The sequence below is a fragment of the Bos indicus genome, chromosome 2 (genome assembly GCF_029378745.1).
Source record: "Bos indicus isolate NIAB-ARS_2022 breed Sahiwal x Tharparkar chromosome 2, NIAB-ARS_B.indTharparkar_mat_pri_1.0, whole genome shotgun sequence".
NCBI lineage: Eukaryota > Metazoa > Chordata > Mammalia > Artiodactyla > Bovidae > Bos > Bos indicus.
In genome coordinates this window covers 115,351,492-115,366,710 of record NC_091761.1, presented here as the reverse complement: position 1 = coordinate 115,366,710, position 15,219 = coordinate 115,351,492, and the positions used below count along the sequence as shown (strand labels likewise).

At 41.9% G+C, this 15,219-nt stretch overlaps 1 protein-coding gene across 1 annotated transcript in view; it reads right to left on the bottom strand.

The window, feature by feature from the left end:
• COL4A3 (collagen type IV alpha 3 chain) overlaps positions 1–15,219 on the bottom strand; it is a 163,540-nt gene that overhangs the window by 72,720 nt on the left and 75,601 nt on the right. Inside the window, exons 2-4 of the mRNA XM_019977803.2 lie at positions 7,115–7,171; positions 5,143–5,232; positions 26–70 (exon numbers count right to left, since the gene is read on the bottom strand). Of these exons, the coding sequence (XP_019833362.2) occupies positions 26–70; positions 5,143–5,232; positions 7,115–7,171 (192 nt within the window). The remainder of the gene's footprint in view (positions 1–25; positions 71–5,142; positions 5,233–7,114; positions 7,172–15,219) is intronic.

Here is a 15,219-nt window from a genome sequence, read left to right as displayed (position 1 = left end):
AGGATAGACTGGTTAGACTACTAACCCTCACGCCTTTGGCACCAGTCAGTCCTGGAGATCCTGGAGAGCCCTAGATCCAAATGCAAAAAAACAAGGTAAGCACTGTGACAATTACTCGGCACTAATAAGCCCGTACATGAAAGGTCCTGGTTTTATTCACACGCCACACAGTTTTGCTCTTGCGATTATTTCATTGTTAACACGGTTCAATTGCTTGCTTGTTTCATTGGCGCTATAGTTATGTATCCGAAAGGACAAACAGAAATCCATTCATACCCCTGCTACTCAAGGTGGGGGGTCCAACAGTAGCATCATCTGGGAGCTTGTTAGAAATGCGCCATCCTGGGTCTCCCCCACCTCCCAGACCTATTGATTCAGAATTTGCATTTCAACAAGATTTGATGGTGATTCTTGCTCACATTAGTGTCTGAGAAGGGCTGCGGGAAAAGCCCCACATTAGCCAGACAGCTGCCGTGGGCTGATAAGGATGAATGACACAATTACAACGGCGGACGAGAATGGCAGGCAATATTTCTGCGCATGAGAACTACTTTATTAACAAAATGTGCCTGGCAGGCACAAATAAATAAATAGCAAACCGAGAACTGCCTGAACCAGAGATAAACTTGCTTGGAACACACAGTGAATACACATGGAGGTCCTGTTTCTTAGAGAATAGCCCCAAACAAAACTGTTTTAACGAAACCACTTGGTGTGAAAGTTCCATTGTCATCCAAAAGTTTTTCTTCATTCCTGGGAGTTTCAGTATGTTTTGGTATTTCTGATTATTTGAGGACAGGGTTGTTACAGAGACTTCTGAGATGGGACCGTCAAGGCCAAAGTCAGTCTTTCTTGTCTGAAGCGGAATTCCTAGGTGCGTGACCATGACCCCCTCCTCTGCCAGGGGCTGTCTGTAATCTGCAGATGCCAGAAGCGTGACTTGCAGGTTTCAGTTCGCCATTATAAACTGTCTCATATAGAAAATATTCAGAATGAAGACCTTTATAAACCTGCAACACCTTTTAATCAGGTTTTAATATTCTCTGATTGCCTATCTTTGGTTCAATTATCATTTGTGGCTATATTTTTAAGCTATGGGCTTCCCAGGTGGAGCAGGGGTAAGGAATCTGCCTGCCAATGCAAGAGACTCAAGAGATGTGGGTTCAATCCCTGGGTTGGGAAGATCCCCTGTAAGGAAACGGCAACGGCACTCCAGTATTCTTGCCAGGAAAATCCCGTGGACAGAGGAGCCTAGTGGGCTGCAATTCACGGGGTCAGAAGGAGTCAGACATGACTGAGCACATCACAGAACACAATACAGCCGCTCTAAGCTATAGTTTACTATAGCTTTATATATATCAGCTTTTTATATATCAGTTTTCTGGATGAATGTTATGGAATACCTACACATCATGTAACCCACACAAAGCACCGTGTGTTCACAACTATAATTTTAATCCATTACTGACTTCTCTAGAGAAAAGCTAAGGAAACCAGCAGAACGGAGTACAGAAAACAGAATAGGAGTGAGTTAGCATTAGGCTGATCTTAAGTCCAGTGCTGAAGTGACAAATTCCCTTCCAGGGAAATGGAGGGAAATCTGAGACCACGCCCTGAAGGAATGGAGCAGAATGTTCAGACACTAAACATGTCTGGAACCAGACACTAAATATCCAGAATCGAAATGACTTTTTTCATATTAGGATTAGAGAAAGCAGGAATGAAGAAACAGAATGCATACATGAACACAGTAAAGTAGAATCCCTGGAAAACAGCAAGTTTTGCAACTGTAGGAATGGGTTTAATTTCTTTGACTGTAGGAATTTGATTCTGGCATCATATAATCCTGGATTTGAACTCTGATTTTACCACCTATTAGCTGTGTAACCCGGGACAAATTGCTTCATCCTCTGAGTGTCAGTTTCCTCATCTCTATGATGAAGATAATAATATGTCACCATCCTCATGACCAATGAGATCAATGTGAGGAGTAAAAGAAATCCAGTCAAGAAGAAAAGTCCCAATGCCTCAGTGCCTGACTCAGAATAGGGGAAACACACTGACTGAAACTGCCCACACTAGTCAGGCACCATGGTAACTATTTGTGTGTTATCTTACGACAGGAGGGACTGGTAAGGAACACGGAACTAATAAGATACCACCAAGCGGAAGGCTTGGGAAAGGTCAAAAGGAGACACCATGTATCCCAGAATCCTCCTCACTGGAATCCATCTTGACTGAGCGATGCGTGTGCCACCAGGAAGGACCCTGAGTCAGAATAATTGGCCAGAGACAACCCGGAAACTAACCCCATCAATAAAACCTGAGACTGCAAGCCTCACGGCGGAGCAGTTCTCCTGGGTTCCCTTACTCGGCTGCTGTCCATTCGGGTGCCTCTTCTCAGTAAAGTCTCTTGCTTTGTCAGCTCGTGTGTTTCCTCGCATAATTTATTTCCCAGTGTTAGACAAGAGCCTTGGAAGGGGTGCCCCTTCCTGCAACAAATTCACATAAAATGTTACCTAAATATTCTGTAACATTCCTTAGGAAATTTAAAAAGATTTAAAATTATAATTTAAAAATTATAATCACCCTCACAACTTATTAGTTAGTTCATAGCTTCCGGGGAAGCCAGCAGGCAGGGGAGTGACCCAGAGGGTGCGTGAGAGTCCAGGCTTGAGTCCAGGCTTAATTCCACAGCAGAAAAGAGCCATCAGCAAATCTAGTGGTTATGCAGTTATTTAGCAAATCCTCTAGGGCATTTATTTAAACAAAGCCCTTTGTTGTATCACAGACTTTAGGATAAAAATGTGTGATGAGTGTGAAGGGCGGTGGGCTCTGGTAAGAACCTTAGGAGGCCCGACATTGAAGAACCCAGCTGAGAAACAGGAACCTGGGAAAGAAGGAAAGCATTGGGGAGGGAAGAGAAGAGAAAGGAGGGTTCCAGAAACAGGCCTGTGTTTCAAGGAGAAAAGAGGGAGCCTCACAGCTGGAAACAAAACAGAGGGGTCCAGGCCAGACAAAAACACAGAGTATTCTCCACTGACCTTTTGGGGGTAGAGCGCAAAGTGGAGGTCATGGGTTTTCAGGGAGGGAGCAGAAGGCAAATTGTTCCTGGCTGAGGAGTGAGTAGGAGATGAACCACAGCCTGTGTGGTTGGTTCTTTTTTTTTTTTTTTTTATTAAGAAGTCTGACAGATAGGAAAGACAGAAAGGATGGCAGTCCTTGGATTATAGTGTTGAAAAGATCCAGAGGAAGTTATATGCTGGTATGGGTTTTGCATAAAGATGGAAAGAGAAAAACCAATAACCAAGTTGACATAGCTGAGAAAGAGGACACACCATCAGAATGTGATTCTAGTGGAAATCCCAGTGACCAGGATACTGGTAGAGGACAGGGCTTGAATGGAGGCAAAAAAAACCTCACCAGGGGCCAATGCAGGTGTTCAGTTCAGTTTGGTCGCTCAATCGTGTTTAAGTCTTTGAGACCCCATGGACTGCAGTACGCCAGGCCTCCCCATCCATCACCAACTCCTGGAGTTTACCCAAACTCATGTCCACTGAGTCGGTGATAGTATCCAACCATCTTATTCTCTGTCGTCCCTTTCTCCTCCTGCCTTCAGTCTTTCCCAGCATCAGGGTCTTTTCAAATGAGTCATCTCTTCAATGCAGGTGTTCAGTTCAGTTCAGTTGCTCAGTCGTGTCCGACACTTTGCGACCCCATGAATCACAGCACACCAGGCCTCCCTGTCCATCACCAACTCCCGGAGTTTACTCAAACTCACATCCATCGAGTTGGATGCCATCTAGCCATCTCATCCTCTGTCGTCCCCTTCTCCTCCTGCCCCCAATCCCTCCCAGCATCAGAGTCTTTTCCAATGAGTCAACTCTTCGCATGAGGTGGCCAAAGTATTGGAGTTTCAGCTTTAGTATCAGTCCTTCCAGTGAACACCCAGGACTGATCTTCTTTAGAATGGACTGGTTGAATTTCCTTGCAGTCCAAGGGACTCTCAAGAATCTTCTCCAACACCACAGTTCAAAAGCATCCATTCTTCAGCGCTCAGCTTTCTTCACAGTCCAACTCTCACATCCATACATGACCACTGGAAAAACCATAGCCTCGATTAGATGGACCTTTGTTGGCAAAGTAATGTCTCTGCTTTTGAATATGCTATCTAGGTTGGTCATAACTTTCCTTCCAAGGAGTAAGTGTCTTTTAATTTCATGGCTGCAATCACCATCTGCAGTGATTTTGGAGCCCCCTAAAATAAAGTCTGACACTGTTTCCACTGTTTTCTCATCTATTTGCGATGCAGGTGTGGAGACCCCTAATTCAGGAAGTAGGAGGACGTAGAGCTGAGGACTGAAAGATACTGATAGTCTTTTCTTTTTTTTAAATTGGAGTATAATTGCTTCGAATTGTGGTGGTGGAGAAGATTCTTGAGAGTCCCTTGGATTGCAAGGAGATCAAACCAGTCCATCCTAAAGGCAATCAGTCCTGAATAGTTATTGGAAGGACTGATACTAAAGCTGAAGCTCCAACTCTTTGGCCACATGATGTGAAGAACCAACTCACTGGAAAAGACCCTGATGCTGGGGAAGATTGAAGGTGGGAGGAGAAGGGGACGACAGGGGACAAGATGGTTGGATGGCATCACTGACTCAATGGACATGAACTTGAGGAAACTCCAGGAGACAGTGAAGGACAGGGAGGCCTGGTGCGCTGCAGTCCATGGGGTCGCAAAGAGTCGGACACAACCTGATGGCTGAAACCAATAGAATTGCTGTACAATATCATGTTAGTTTCTACTGTAGAGTCACGTGAATTACCTATGTGTATACACACAGCCCATCCTTCTTGGACCTCCCACCCACCACCACCCCTATCCCATCCCTCCAGATCATCAGAGTGCTGAGCTAGCTGCCTGTGCTATAAAGCAGCTTCCGTGCTGCTATATAGCTAATTTACACATCTTAGTGTAAATACATTGATATATATACACTTTCATTTGTAAAATAGATAGCTTGAAATAAGCAGCAGTTCTGAGGGCCCAGCTAAGACTGGAGCAGGAATTTACCATGGCATCCATCGTCATAAAGAAGCTTAAGTGGACTGGGGGTTTTCCAAACTCATAGGCTAACATACCTTGGGTCCCTGTGGTCCAGGCAGGCCTTCAGGACCTGGGTATCCCTTCTGGCCGGGAGGCCCAGGGGGTCCTGGGAAGCCTTTCTCCCCCTGTTAAGACCAAAACAAGACAATACACACACAGAATAGCAATGCCCAGGAGTAAACATAACCATCATTTTCTTTTCTTTATGATATAATGGTAACATTTTGCACATTTTTTTCTTGGATTAAAAAAAAATAACACTCAATGCTAAGTGTAAAAGACACTGGAATGTTTCTATTGTTTTTGTTAGTATTTGTCTGTAGGCTTGAAAGCATTTGTCTTTGGTCTTCTGGAAACTCGACTTTTACCCAAATGGCAGAGCTACACAGAGCAGAGATTCAGGGAATCAAGAACCGAGAGGGAAAGCCCAGTTAGAAGGATGGAGGTTGGTGAAGGGTGTTTTTTGGGGGATGGAGAGAGAGTGACAATCAGGTTCAGGAATGTCTTGGGAGTGTGCATAATTGCTATGTAGCTTTAAAGAACAACACACAGGCTATGAGTTTCAGTCCTTTCTTGATTACACAGGAATTAGTAATTCAATCTGCTATTTGTGGAGGAGATGCAGGAGAGATATCAAGAGTGGCAAAACCAAAAGTGTGAGCTACATAGTTAAGAGATGATAATATGGGAAAGCCCTTAGGGATCAGGGAGTAATTTTAGGCCCAGTAAGGGACGTGGTTCTGCCAACAAATAACCTTCCCATGAATACAGATCCTGGGATTACTCTTCAACAGTTAAGGCCACTGGTTTGATTCAGATAATCTAGTAGACAAATGGAAACTTAGATTTTTAAAACAGAGCAAGTCAGCTATTTCACATGATGTGTGCATACACACACTCAATAAAAAGAGAAGCAGAAGAATTTGCTAGGCCCCTCTCAAGACTGTTACCTTCACACTTTGAACAGCATCTCACCCAGAGGAGGGATTCAATAAATGCTTCTTGAATGAGAGAATGGGTCATAGCTTTTCAACACGGATCTGAACATACCACTTTCACAGCTTCAGGAAAAACCCTAAATCAAACTACACATGAATCATAGAATACTTTAAATATGGTAATTTTTATTGTAATTAACGTGCAAATTATTTTGTCTACAGAGCTTAAAATGCATTCTTTTAAAAATATTTTTAAGCGGTAATCTTTCAATATTGTTAAGCAATTCATTAGCGTATCTGAGAAAAGGGTTTTGTAAACAAAGGAAAAATTTTAGTTCTGGCTCCGTCTTAATTATCACAAATTGAAAGTTAATGGAGCGAATTAATGAGATTTCACGGCACTCATTTTTTACTCCAATTCTGCAATGGAGCTACTTTGTCTAGCTGAATTTTTGCCTGGAGAAAGTGCTTGTGCAAGATTCTTCCACCAGAGGGCGCCCTTACACCAATGCTGCAGTACAAAATCTGCGGGTTTCGTTTGTGTCCGAGTGAGCGGATCACGCTGTTTTCAATTCTCTCGCCTTCAGCAACAATGTAAACAGGGGATACATACGGATCATTCTCAAAAACTTTCTTTTTCTTTACCTTAATATTTTTTGTTTCCAGATCGAGAGAGTTACAGTAATTGCCCGCATTTATACCAGTTATCTGAAGCTCCCCTCCAAGGCTTTTCCACCACTCCAGATTAATATTTATATACAATTACTTTAAAATTGTTTTGGGGGAAGGACTTTCCTGACTGATAACACCAGTGGTTAACACTTCACCTTCCAATGCAGGGAGTGCAGGTTCAGTCCCTGGTCAGGGAGCTAAGACCCCACATACCTCCTGGCCAAAAAACCAAAGTATAAAACAGAAGCAATATTGTAACAAATTCAGTAATTCAAAAAAATTGGATTTGGGGAATGGAATATGGTACTGCTGATCTGTCTGCTACCAATGAAGGAAGAGTGTGAATCGTTAATGAACTCTATGGAGAAAAGAACCAGAATGAAGGTTTTGTTTTTACCTTCTCCCCTTTGGCCCCATCACAGAAGCACTGGCCTTTGTCTTTACAGATACAGCCCTAGGAAGAGAGAAAGAGAAAGGGTTTTGTTTAAAAACGGCTTAATAAATTCCAACTGACAGAACAAAAGCAAACATATTTTTCTGTTCTCTGAGCATCAAACACCATTTAGCAGGAGTCCTGTGATACCGTAGCAATTTATCAATAGAGACTGAGTAGAAAAGTGAGAAGTATATAGAACCGTCAGATAACTGTACATCATTTTTATTGTATTTAGGAATTTCAAGTGATTTATTCATGGAAAAGACCAAGTCAGCTCTCCTTTTTTTCTTTTTTTTCCAGAACAATATATAGTTGAATCATATGAAATTACCATTGTTGTAGGGAGAAAGTGGTCTAATATTTGCAGATTTCTTGGTTCAACAAAATGAACATAGCTGAATTTGTATATACTAACTGGTGATATCGTCTGTAGATAATTCTATAGTTTTTTTTCCCTGAAATAATGTTTAAGACTGAAAAAGGATGATCAGTATCCATCATGTATTTTCAAGAACAAACTAATTCACTGGTGCTGATATAAAAATGCTCTTTCTTATTAAAAAACAAAACCAAAAATTGAGCTGCGACCCTGGGAACTCACACATCTAAATGGTCACTTAGACCCACTTACAACCCTAGCTTTCACACCTATGTGCATGCCAACTCTAATGAAGGTGTTTTTATTTATTTATTTTATGAAGGCCAGTTTTTAAATTCCTCTCTGCCAGCGGAGAAAGAGAGAGAGAAATAGTTTTAAATAGTGGATTTAAACATTTTGGACACACATTCTATGGTTATATATTTATCTTTTCTGGGGGGCTGTGTTAATATTAACTGAAAATTAGTTTATTTTCCCCAGAAAAAAAAAAAAATTGATAACAGAGGCAGAGCAAGCCTAGGAGATGTGCTGGCTGGTAGGAAAAATAAAAAGAAATTGCCTCAGATAGTCCCAAAGTGAGGACTCTCTGCAATCAAAATAAAAATACACAGGGAATTCCCTGGTGGTCCAGTGGTTATGGCTCCGAGCTTCCACTGCAGGGGGCACGAGTTCCATCTCTGGTCAGGGGACTAAGATCATACATGCTGCCTGGTATGGCCAAAAAAATAATAATAATAATTTAAAAACAAAATTATAAGTACACAAAAATTTAAATTGAATCTATTTTCTAATCCCAAGGCAGTAGGTTATGTAGTTATTTAAGAAAGGGGAGACCATAGTCATTTTCATACACTCATCATTGATTCTCACCACATTTTCACCCATCACAATTTCTATGAGTGAAGAATAAGTAATTGAAAAGGAAGGTCTATATTTCCCCCAAGGGTTAGCTATTTGGCATTCTTTAAGTAGACTAAATTTTTCCACTTTTCCTCCCAGATGCTGGGGGTCATTAGGTCATATTTAGCTTAATTATTTTAATCTTGTTTCTCTGGATTTTTAAACCTTAGTGTTCATTTCAATCACATATTTAAGTATACTAAAATATATACCAAATCTAGTATACTAAATTAGTATACTAGTATACTAATATCTGGACTTCCCTAGTGCTTCAGTGGTAAAGACTATGCCTGCCAATGCAGGAGATGGGGGTTTAATCCCTGGGTCAGGAAGATCCCCTGGAAAAGGATATGGCAACCCATTCCAGTATTCTTGCCTGGGAAATCCCATGGACAGAGGAGGCTGGCGGGCTACAGTCCTTGGGGTCATAAAGAGTTGGACAAGACTTACTGACTGAACAACAATACTAATATTTATTAAAGCAGTTGTTCTCAAAGTGTGGATTTTCAGAGTAGTATCAGCAGTATCTGGAAACCTATCAGAAATGCAAATTCTTGGCCTCACTCCAGACTCACAGAATCTATAACCCTGGTGCTGGTTGCAGTAATCTATAAAAGGCCCCTGGGGTGACTCTGATACTACCAGTCTAAACCAACATCTACAAGCCCAGTCCGTAGGGTAGAGCTAATTCTTTAAAGATTTCTGAACACTTGGACCCTAGTCTGCATATCTGCTTTTTGTTTGTGATGCCATTTTCCCTCTCAATCCAAGAAAGTAGCCAGGCTTTAGGGAGGCTTTCGTCACTGGGCTGAAAGCAAAAGCTTCCTGAAGGTAAGATTTTTCCTGGCTTTTGTTTCTGGAGTGTAGGGACCTGTTGATGGTTGGCCCCAAGAATGGAGGGACCACCAAGCTGTTCCTCCACAGTGTCTGGAGGAGGCAGTAGGGCCTCAGAAGAGGAAAGTCTGAGTCCTACACCCAAGGGAACCAGATACTGGAGCAGGGAAACTCAACCCCACACAGACCTGGTGCTCTAGTTTACACAGCAGTGGTGGCCACTGTTTCATGTAGATCCTGAGCCTCGCTGACTCTTCTGACTCCCAGACCTCACACCAGACCTGGATTTGGAGCATCTCGGGACCACAGGTAGGAGAAGGCAAACTGGCCATCCTCTAACTCCTAAAAAGGTGCATGCTGTTGTTCGGTTGCTAAGTCATTTCCAACTCTTAGCAGCCTCATGGACTGCAGCACGCCAGGCTTCCCTGTCCATCACCAACTCCCAGAGTTTGCTCAAACTCATGTCCATCGAGTCAGTGATGCCATCCAGCCATCTGACCCTCTGTCGTCCCCTTCTCATGCCCTCAATCTTTCAGAGTCAGCTCTTTGCATCATGTGGCCAAAGTATTGGAGCTTCAGTCCTTCCAGTGAATATTTAGGGTTGATTTCCTTTAGGATTGACTGGTTTAATCTCCTTGCTGTTCATGGGACTCTCAAGAGTCTTTCCCATAAAGGCAAAGCCATAGCTCACACAAAGCCAAAAAAAAAAAAAAAAGAGTCTTTCCCAGCACCACAGTTCAAAAGCATCAGTTCTTCATAGATGAAGAATTGCCATCTTAAGTTTTATTTCTTGGAGTCACAGTCATATATTATTGAGAATCTTTCAGTCTTAGTTTGAACAAATAAATGTTTGCTGAACTCCTCCAAAACAAGGATCAGGTCCCCTTTCCTATATGCTCCAACGGGCCACTTGCAGTTATATGTGCCATGTATATTTTTCTTGATGCCCCCAAGCCTCAGAAGAGAAGGAATTGTCCAGTCTTGTTCACACTGTCAACCCCAGCTGTAATATGTCCTGAACAAATGCTTGTGGCTTGACTGAATGGATCAATGAGTGAATGGAGCACTGGTAATTTGTTTATATCCAGATTGGTCCTGGAATTTCAAGGCATGTGATACATATGGCTATTGCTGGGCTGCCATGATTAAGATGTTTTCTGTATATATATATACAGGCTCCTTCATCCATGGGATTCTCTAGGCAAGAATACTGGAGTGGGTTACCATTTCCTTCTCCAGGGGATCTTCCTGACCCAGGGATTGAACTCAGGTCTCCCGCATTGCAGGCAGACGCTTTAACCTCTGAGCCACCAGGGAAGCTCAGTCATATATATATACACACATATCTATATATTCTATATGTATGAATTCTGAACAACTTTGTTTGAAGTGGGAGAGAATGAAAGTAGAAGCTTTGGCTATTTTAACACATGTTAAAATTAACACAAGGTTAATTAGATGTTAGTTGCTTGGATATACACATTTCAGGGGGAAAAATTTTTAAAACCTCAGAACTGAAAACCAGTATAATGAATACCTATGTATCTTTTCATCTAGGTTTCCCAACTGTTAACATACTCGCCTAGTCATTCCAGCTGTCACTTTTTTTCCATTTCTCTCTCTCTCCACACACACACACACATACACGCACACGCACACACTTCCCTGCCAGTCCATTGAAAAGTAGACTGTAGACACCATGACACTTCACGCCTAACACTTCTGCATGCATCTCCGCCAAACAAGAGTACATTCTTATTCAGTAACAACATCATTTTTAAACCTAAGAAAAGGACTCTGATGCAATGACTTCAAGTTACTATTAATAGCTCTTAAACAAGATCTTCAGCTTTCCAAGGCTCTTGATGACCGTTAGAAAATGAAAAGCTATTTAATTTTTAACAAATCTTTTCATACCAGAGATTTAGTCTCAATCAATGAGTTCACCTATAATCAATACATGAGGTCTGAACAAGTGACTGCCAGAGATCCAAGTGGCTTTAGAGCCCACACGACTGCACCCAGAGAGCAGGTGTGGGACTCTGGTATCAGCCTTCACTTGTTTCCTTGAATCCCCTGCTGTCTGGGGATGATCCTCCCATCGCCACCCACAGCGACACTGATCACCGTGCACTGTCATCGAAATCACGGTCCCTGACTTTTTACATTATTGTCCTGAGGTTGGGTCTTGAACCTTCATGGGTGACATATTTAGATTTTGTTTTTATTTGGTTTCATGGTTTTCACATGAAGGTAGAAGTCTTATTTTGAAGGAGGAAGGAGAACAGGTTCTATCTTGAAAGCAGGACTCCATCTTGGGCCAGACTGTGGACTTTAAGCTCTATGCCCAGTATCTATGGAACTGACACACCAACTGGAAAACCAGACCCAGGGCTCGTACCTAGACTCTCTGTCACCTAAAAGAACACCCTAATTATCTGTGTGACCGAATAGAATAATACATTCTATGATGCTTATTGGGGTATGACCACAGGCCTATTGATAATTGTCCACTGTTAACTACCTAGGCTTAAGGCGTATGAATCATGGGTTAACTTTGATTGTATCTTTCTTTTTCCTTTGTTCAGACTAGTTTCAGGGAATTTGGGGAGGCAGGTTTTGTGCACATACACTTAGGGTATATAAGGTTTTCACAAAAACTGGTCGGGGTCCTTGGCTAAGAGGACCCCTGCTTTGGGCTCACCAGTGGAATAAACTGCACTCCACTATCTGCATTGTACTTCTGAGTGAATTTGTTTTCCAGAACACGTGGCTACAGCAGTTTGATGGTTTGGAGCTAGCTGGTTGGTTAGCTTAATAAGTTAAAGTGAGGAATCAAAAACAGATAGACAAAAGATACATGAGCACTTTAGGCATTTTAACTTAAAACGTGCACACCAATTCTTCAGTCTTGTGAAATAGGGCCCAGGTCCCTTCTTTGGGAATGGGGCTGCTGTTTAGAGGTCTACAGCATCATTTTTGCTAAGTCACACCCATAATGTACCGTTGCAGAAACCAGTACTCAAGAAACCAAGCACCACACTTGGAGAGTGGGAGAACTAAGGTTTATTATGTTAACTCCTCCTCTCAGCAGGCTCAGAGGAGTTAACACTCCAAGCTCTGAGCCCTGAATAAAGGGATTACAGAGTTTTTATAGACAGACTGTAGTGGGCAACATTCACTGTTAATAGGCTGGTTTAAACTAAGGGGTTTTGCGTTCATGAGAACAGCAGTCAAGATGGGGAAGGGGATGTCTGACCTGGACAGGCATGATTAAGCAGGGTTTGCAGGGACTGGGCAATTGCAAAGAGCAGGACAAGGGTGAGTGAGATAAACTCCAGTTCCTAGTATTGCAAGTCTCCACTTTCTGAGACTACGTGACCTACGTGATCTAGACTTTGCAAGGGCCAAGCTCAGTTACAGAGACAGAAGGAGAAGGAGGTCAAATTTTAACTTTTCCTCTTCAGAACCACTGACATTTCTAGTTTGGATTTTCTTGGAGCAGGCCAATTGCTTAAAGATGCTGGTGATGCAATCTGGGTATAGAGTCCTTCTAGATACGAATCCATATTTCTAACTTTTTAAATGTTGTCTCAGCCACCCTTAATTGAACAGCAGTTTCTTTTCAGTTTTAATCTTATCAAATCTTCCAAGCTAGTTTTCACAGAAACATGTCTTTTTCTGTATTTGTATTTAACCAATTTGTTATTTAATATTTAATTAGATGACTTTGTTATAATAATAAGTACAACTGGCAGAAGCAGCTAACTCTTGGCAATCATACACCTCCACCATCGAGCAGGCGAATGTCGGTGTGCTGGGAAAGCCTAGGAGTGTCAAGGGGGAGGCGGGCACTGGCACCCATCGGCCTATTGTACACAAGGTATGGAGAGTTCTGGTTAGAGGCTGACCGCTAGAAGGAGAGTCAGTGAAAGGGAAATTATCGGGCCATCTGCTCATCCACCGTATCACCCACGTGTAGACGTTCAGTGCTGTTGGCAGGACTCCAGAACCAGGTCTGGGGCTGTGTTTCTGGGCCCAGGTGAGCAGAACTGCTCCAGAATTCTTCCAACTTGAATTTTCAGTGAAATTGGCAAGGCATGGTCTGGCTGTATATCCACACAACTGAACTGACTAGGACTTCAGAGGCTGTGAAGTTGCTGACCTGTGGATGCTCCAGCTGATTTAGTTAACTCAAAATTACCGTCTGGGCAGCCATCCGGCTGATGCTCAGCTGCTTCTCTAGTAGCAGGGAGCCCAGCCCAGGGCCATATGAAATAAGGCATGTCACTGTCTTTGGATGGTGGTGACAGTAGCCCCAGACTCAAGAGACCCATTTCTCTTAATTGTACTGCTTTTCTCAAAATAATTTTTCTTTATGTTTTAAATAAATTTTTAACTCTGTGAATGTGTTTTAATAATTCAATAATTCAGACAGATCTGTTGACTAGAATATAACAGTGGCCATATTTTCATTTCTGTTGCATTTGATCCACTTTTTTGGACTCACTGTTGAAATACCATGATTATATTAACATAATATAACTCACTAATTACTACTCAAATGCTAGATCATTTTAAAACCAGTATAGCCAAATGCTGTGAACTATTAAGAAAGCATAATTATGGAAACTTCTTAACATTTTAATGATTTTTCCACTTCCAACAATAAAGTACCTCTTAGTTTCCATGTACCTTAATGAAGTAATAAATCATTCATCAAGAGCAGAAAACCCTCAATAGTGATTTTCTGACTTTTCTTCTAATCACATCAGGAAGTAATCCAGGATTCCATGATATTTTAGCACTGTTGCATATTAAACAGTTAAACTTGTGAGACTCTTAAACAGTTAAATCTTGTAGCCAACGAAGCCTAAAAGTCATAGGCCTTCTGCCAAATATTTGGGATCTATTTCCAGATTTGCCAGCTACTATCTGGAGCTTGATACGGTACCTGATGAACTATAGATGGAGGTTCGTGACATTGTATAGGAGAAAGGGAGCAAGACCATCCCCAGAGAAAAGAAATGCAAAAAAGCAAAATGTCTGTCTGAGGAGGCCTTACAAATAGCTGTGAAGAGAAGAGAAGCCAAAAGCAAAGAAGAAAAGGAAAGATATATCCATTTGAATGCAGAAGTCCAAAGAATAGCAAGAAGAGATAAGAAAGCCTTCCTCAGTGATCACTGCAAAGAAATAGAGGAAAACAATAGAATGGGAAAGACTAGAGATCTCTTCAAGAAAATTAGAGATACCAAGGGAACATGGGCTCAATAAAGGACAGAAATGGTAGGGACCTAACAGAAGCAGAAGATATTAAGAAGAGATGGCAAGAATACACAGAAGAACTGTACAAAAAAGATCTTCATGACACAGATAATCATGATGGTGTGATCACTCACCTAGAGCCAGACATCCTGGAATGTGAAGTCAAGTGGGCCTTTAGGAACCATCACTATGAACAAAGTTAGTGGAGGTGACAGAATTCCAGTTGAGCTATTCCAAATCCTAAAAGATTATGCTGTGAAAGTGCTGCAGTCAATATGCCAGCAGATTTGGAAAACTCAGCAAGTAACCACAGGACTGGAAAAGGTCAGTTTTCATTCCAGTCCCAAAGAAAGGCAATGTCAAAGAATGCTCAAACTACCACACAATTGCACTCATCTCACACGCTAGTAAAGTAATGCTCAAAATTCTCCCATCCAGGCTTCAACAGTACGTGAACCGTGAACTTCCAGATGTTCAAGCTGGTTTTAGAAAAGGCAGAGGAACCAGGGATCAAATTGTCAACATCCGCTGGATCATCAAATAAGCAAAAGAGTTCCAGAAAAACATCTATTTCTGCTTTACTGACTATGCCAAAGCCTTTGGCTGTGTGGATCACAATAAACTGTGGACAATTCTGAAAGAGATGGGAATACCAGTCCACCTGACCTGCCTCTTGGTAAACCTGTAT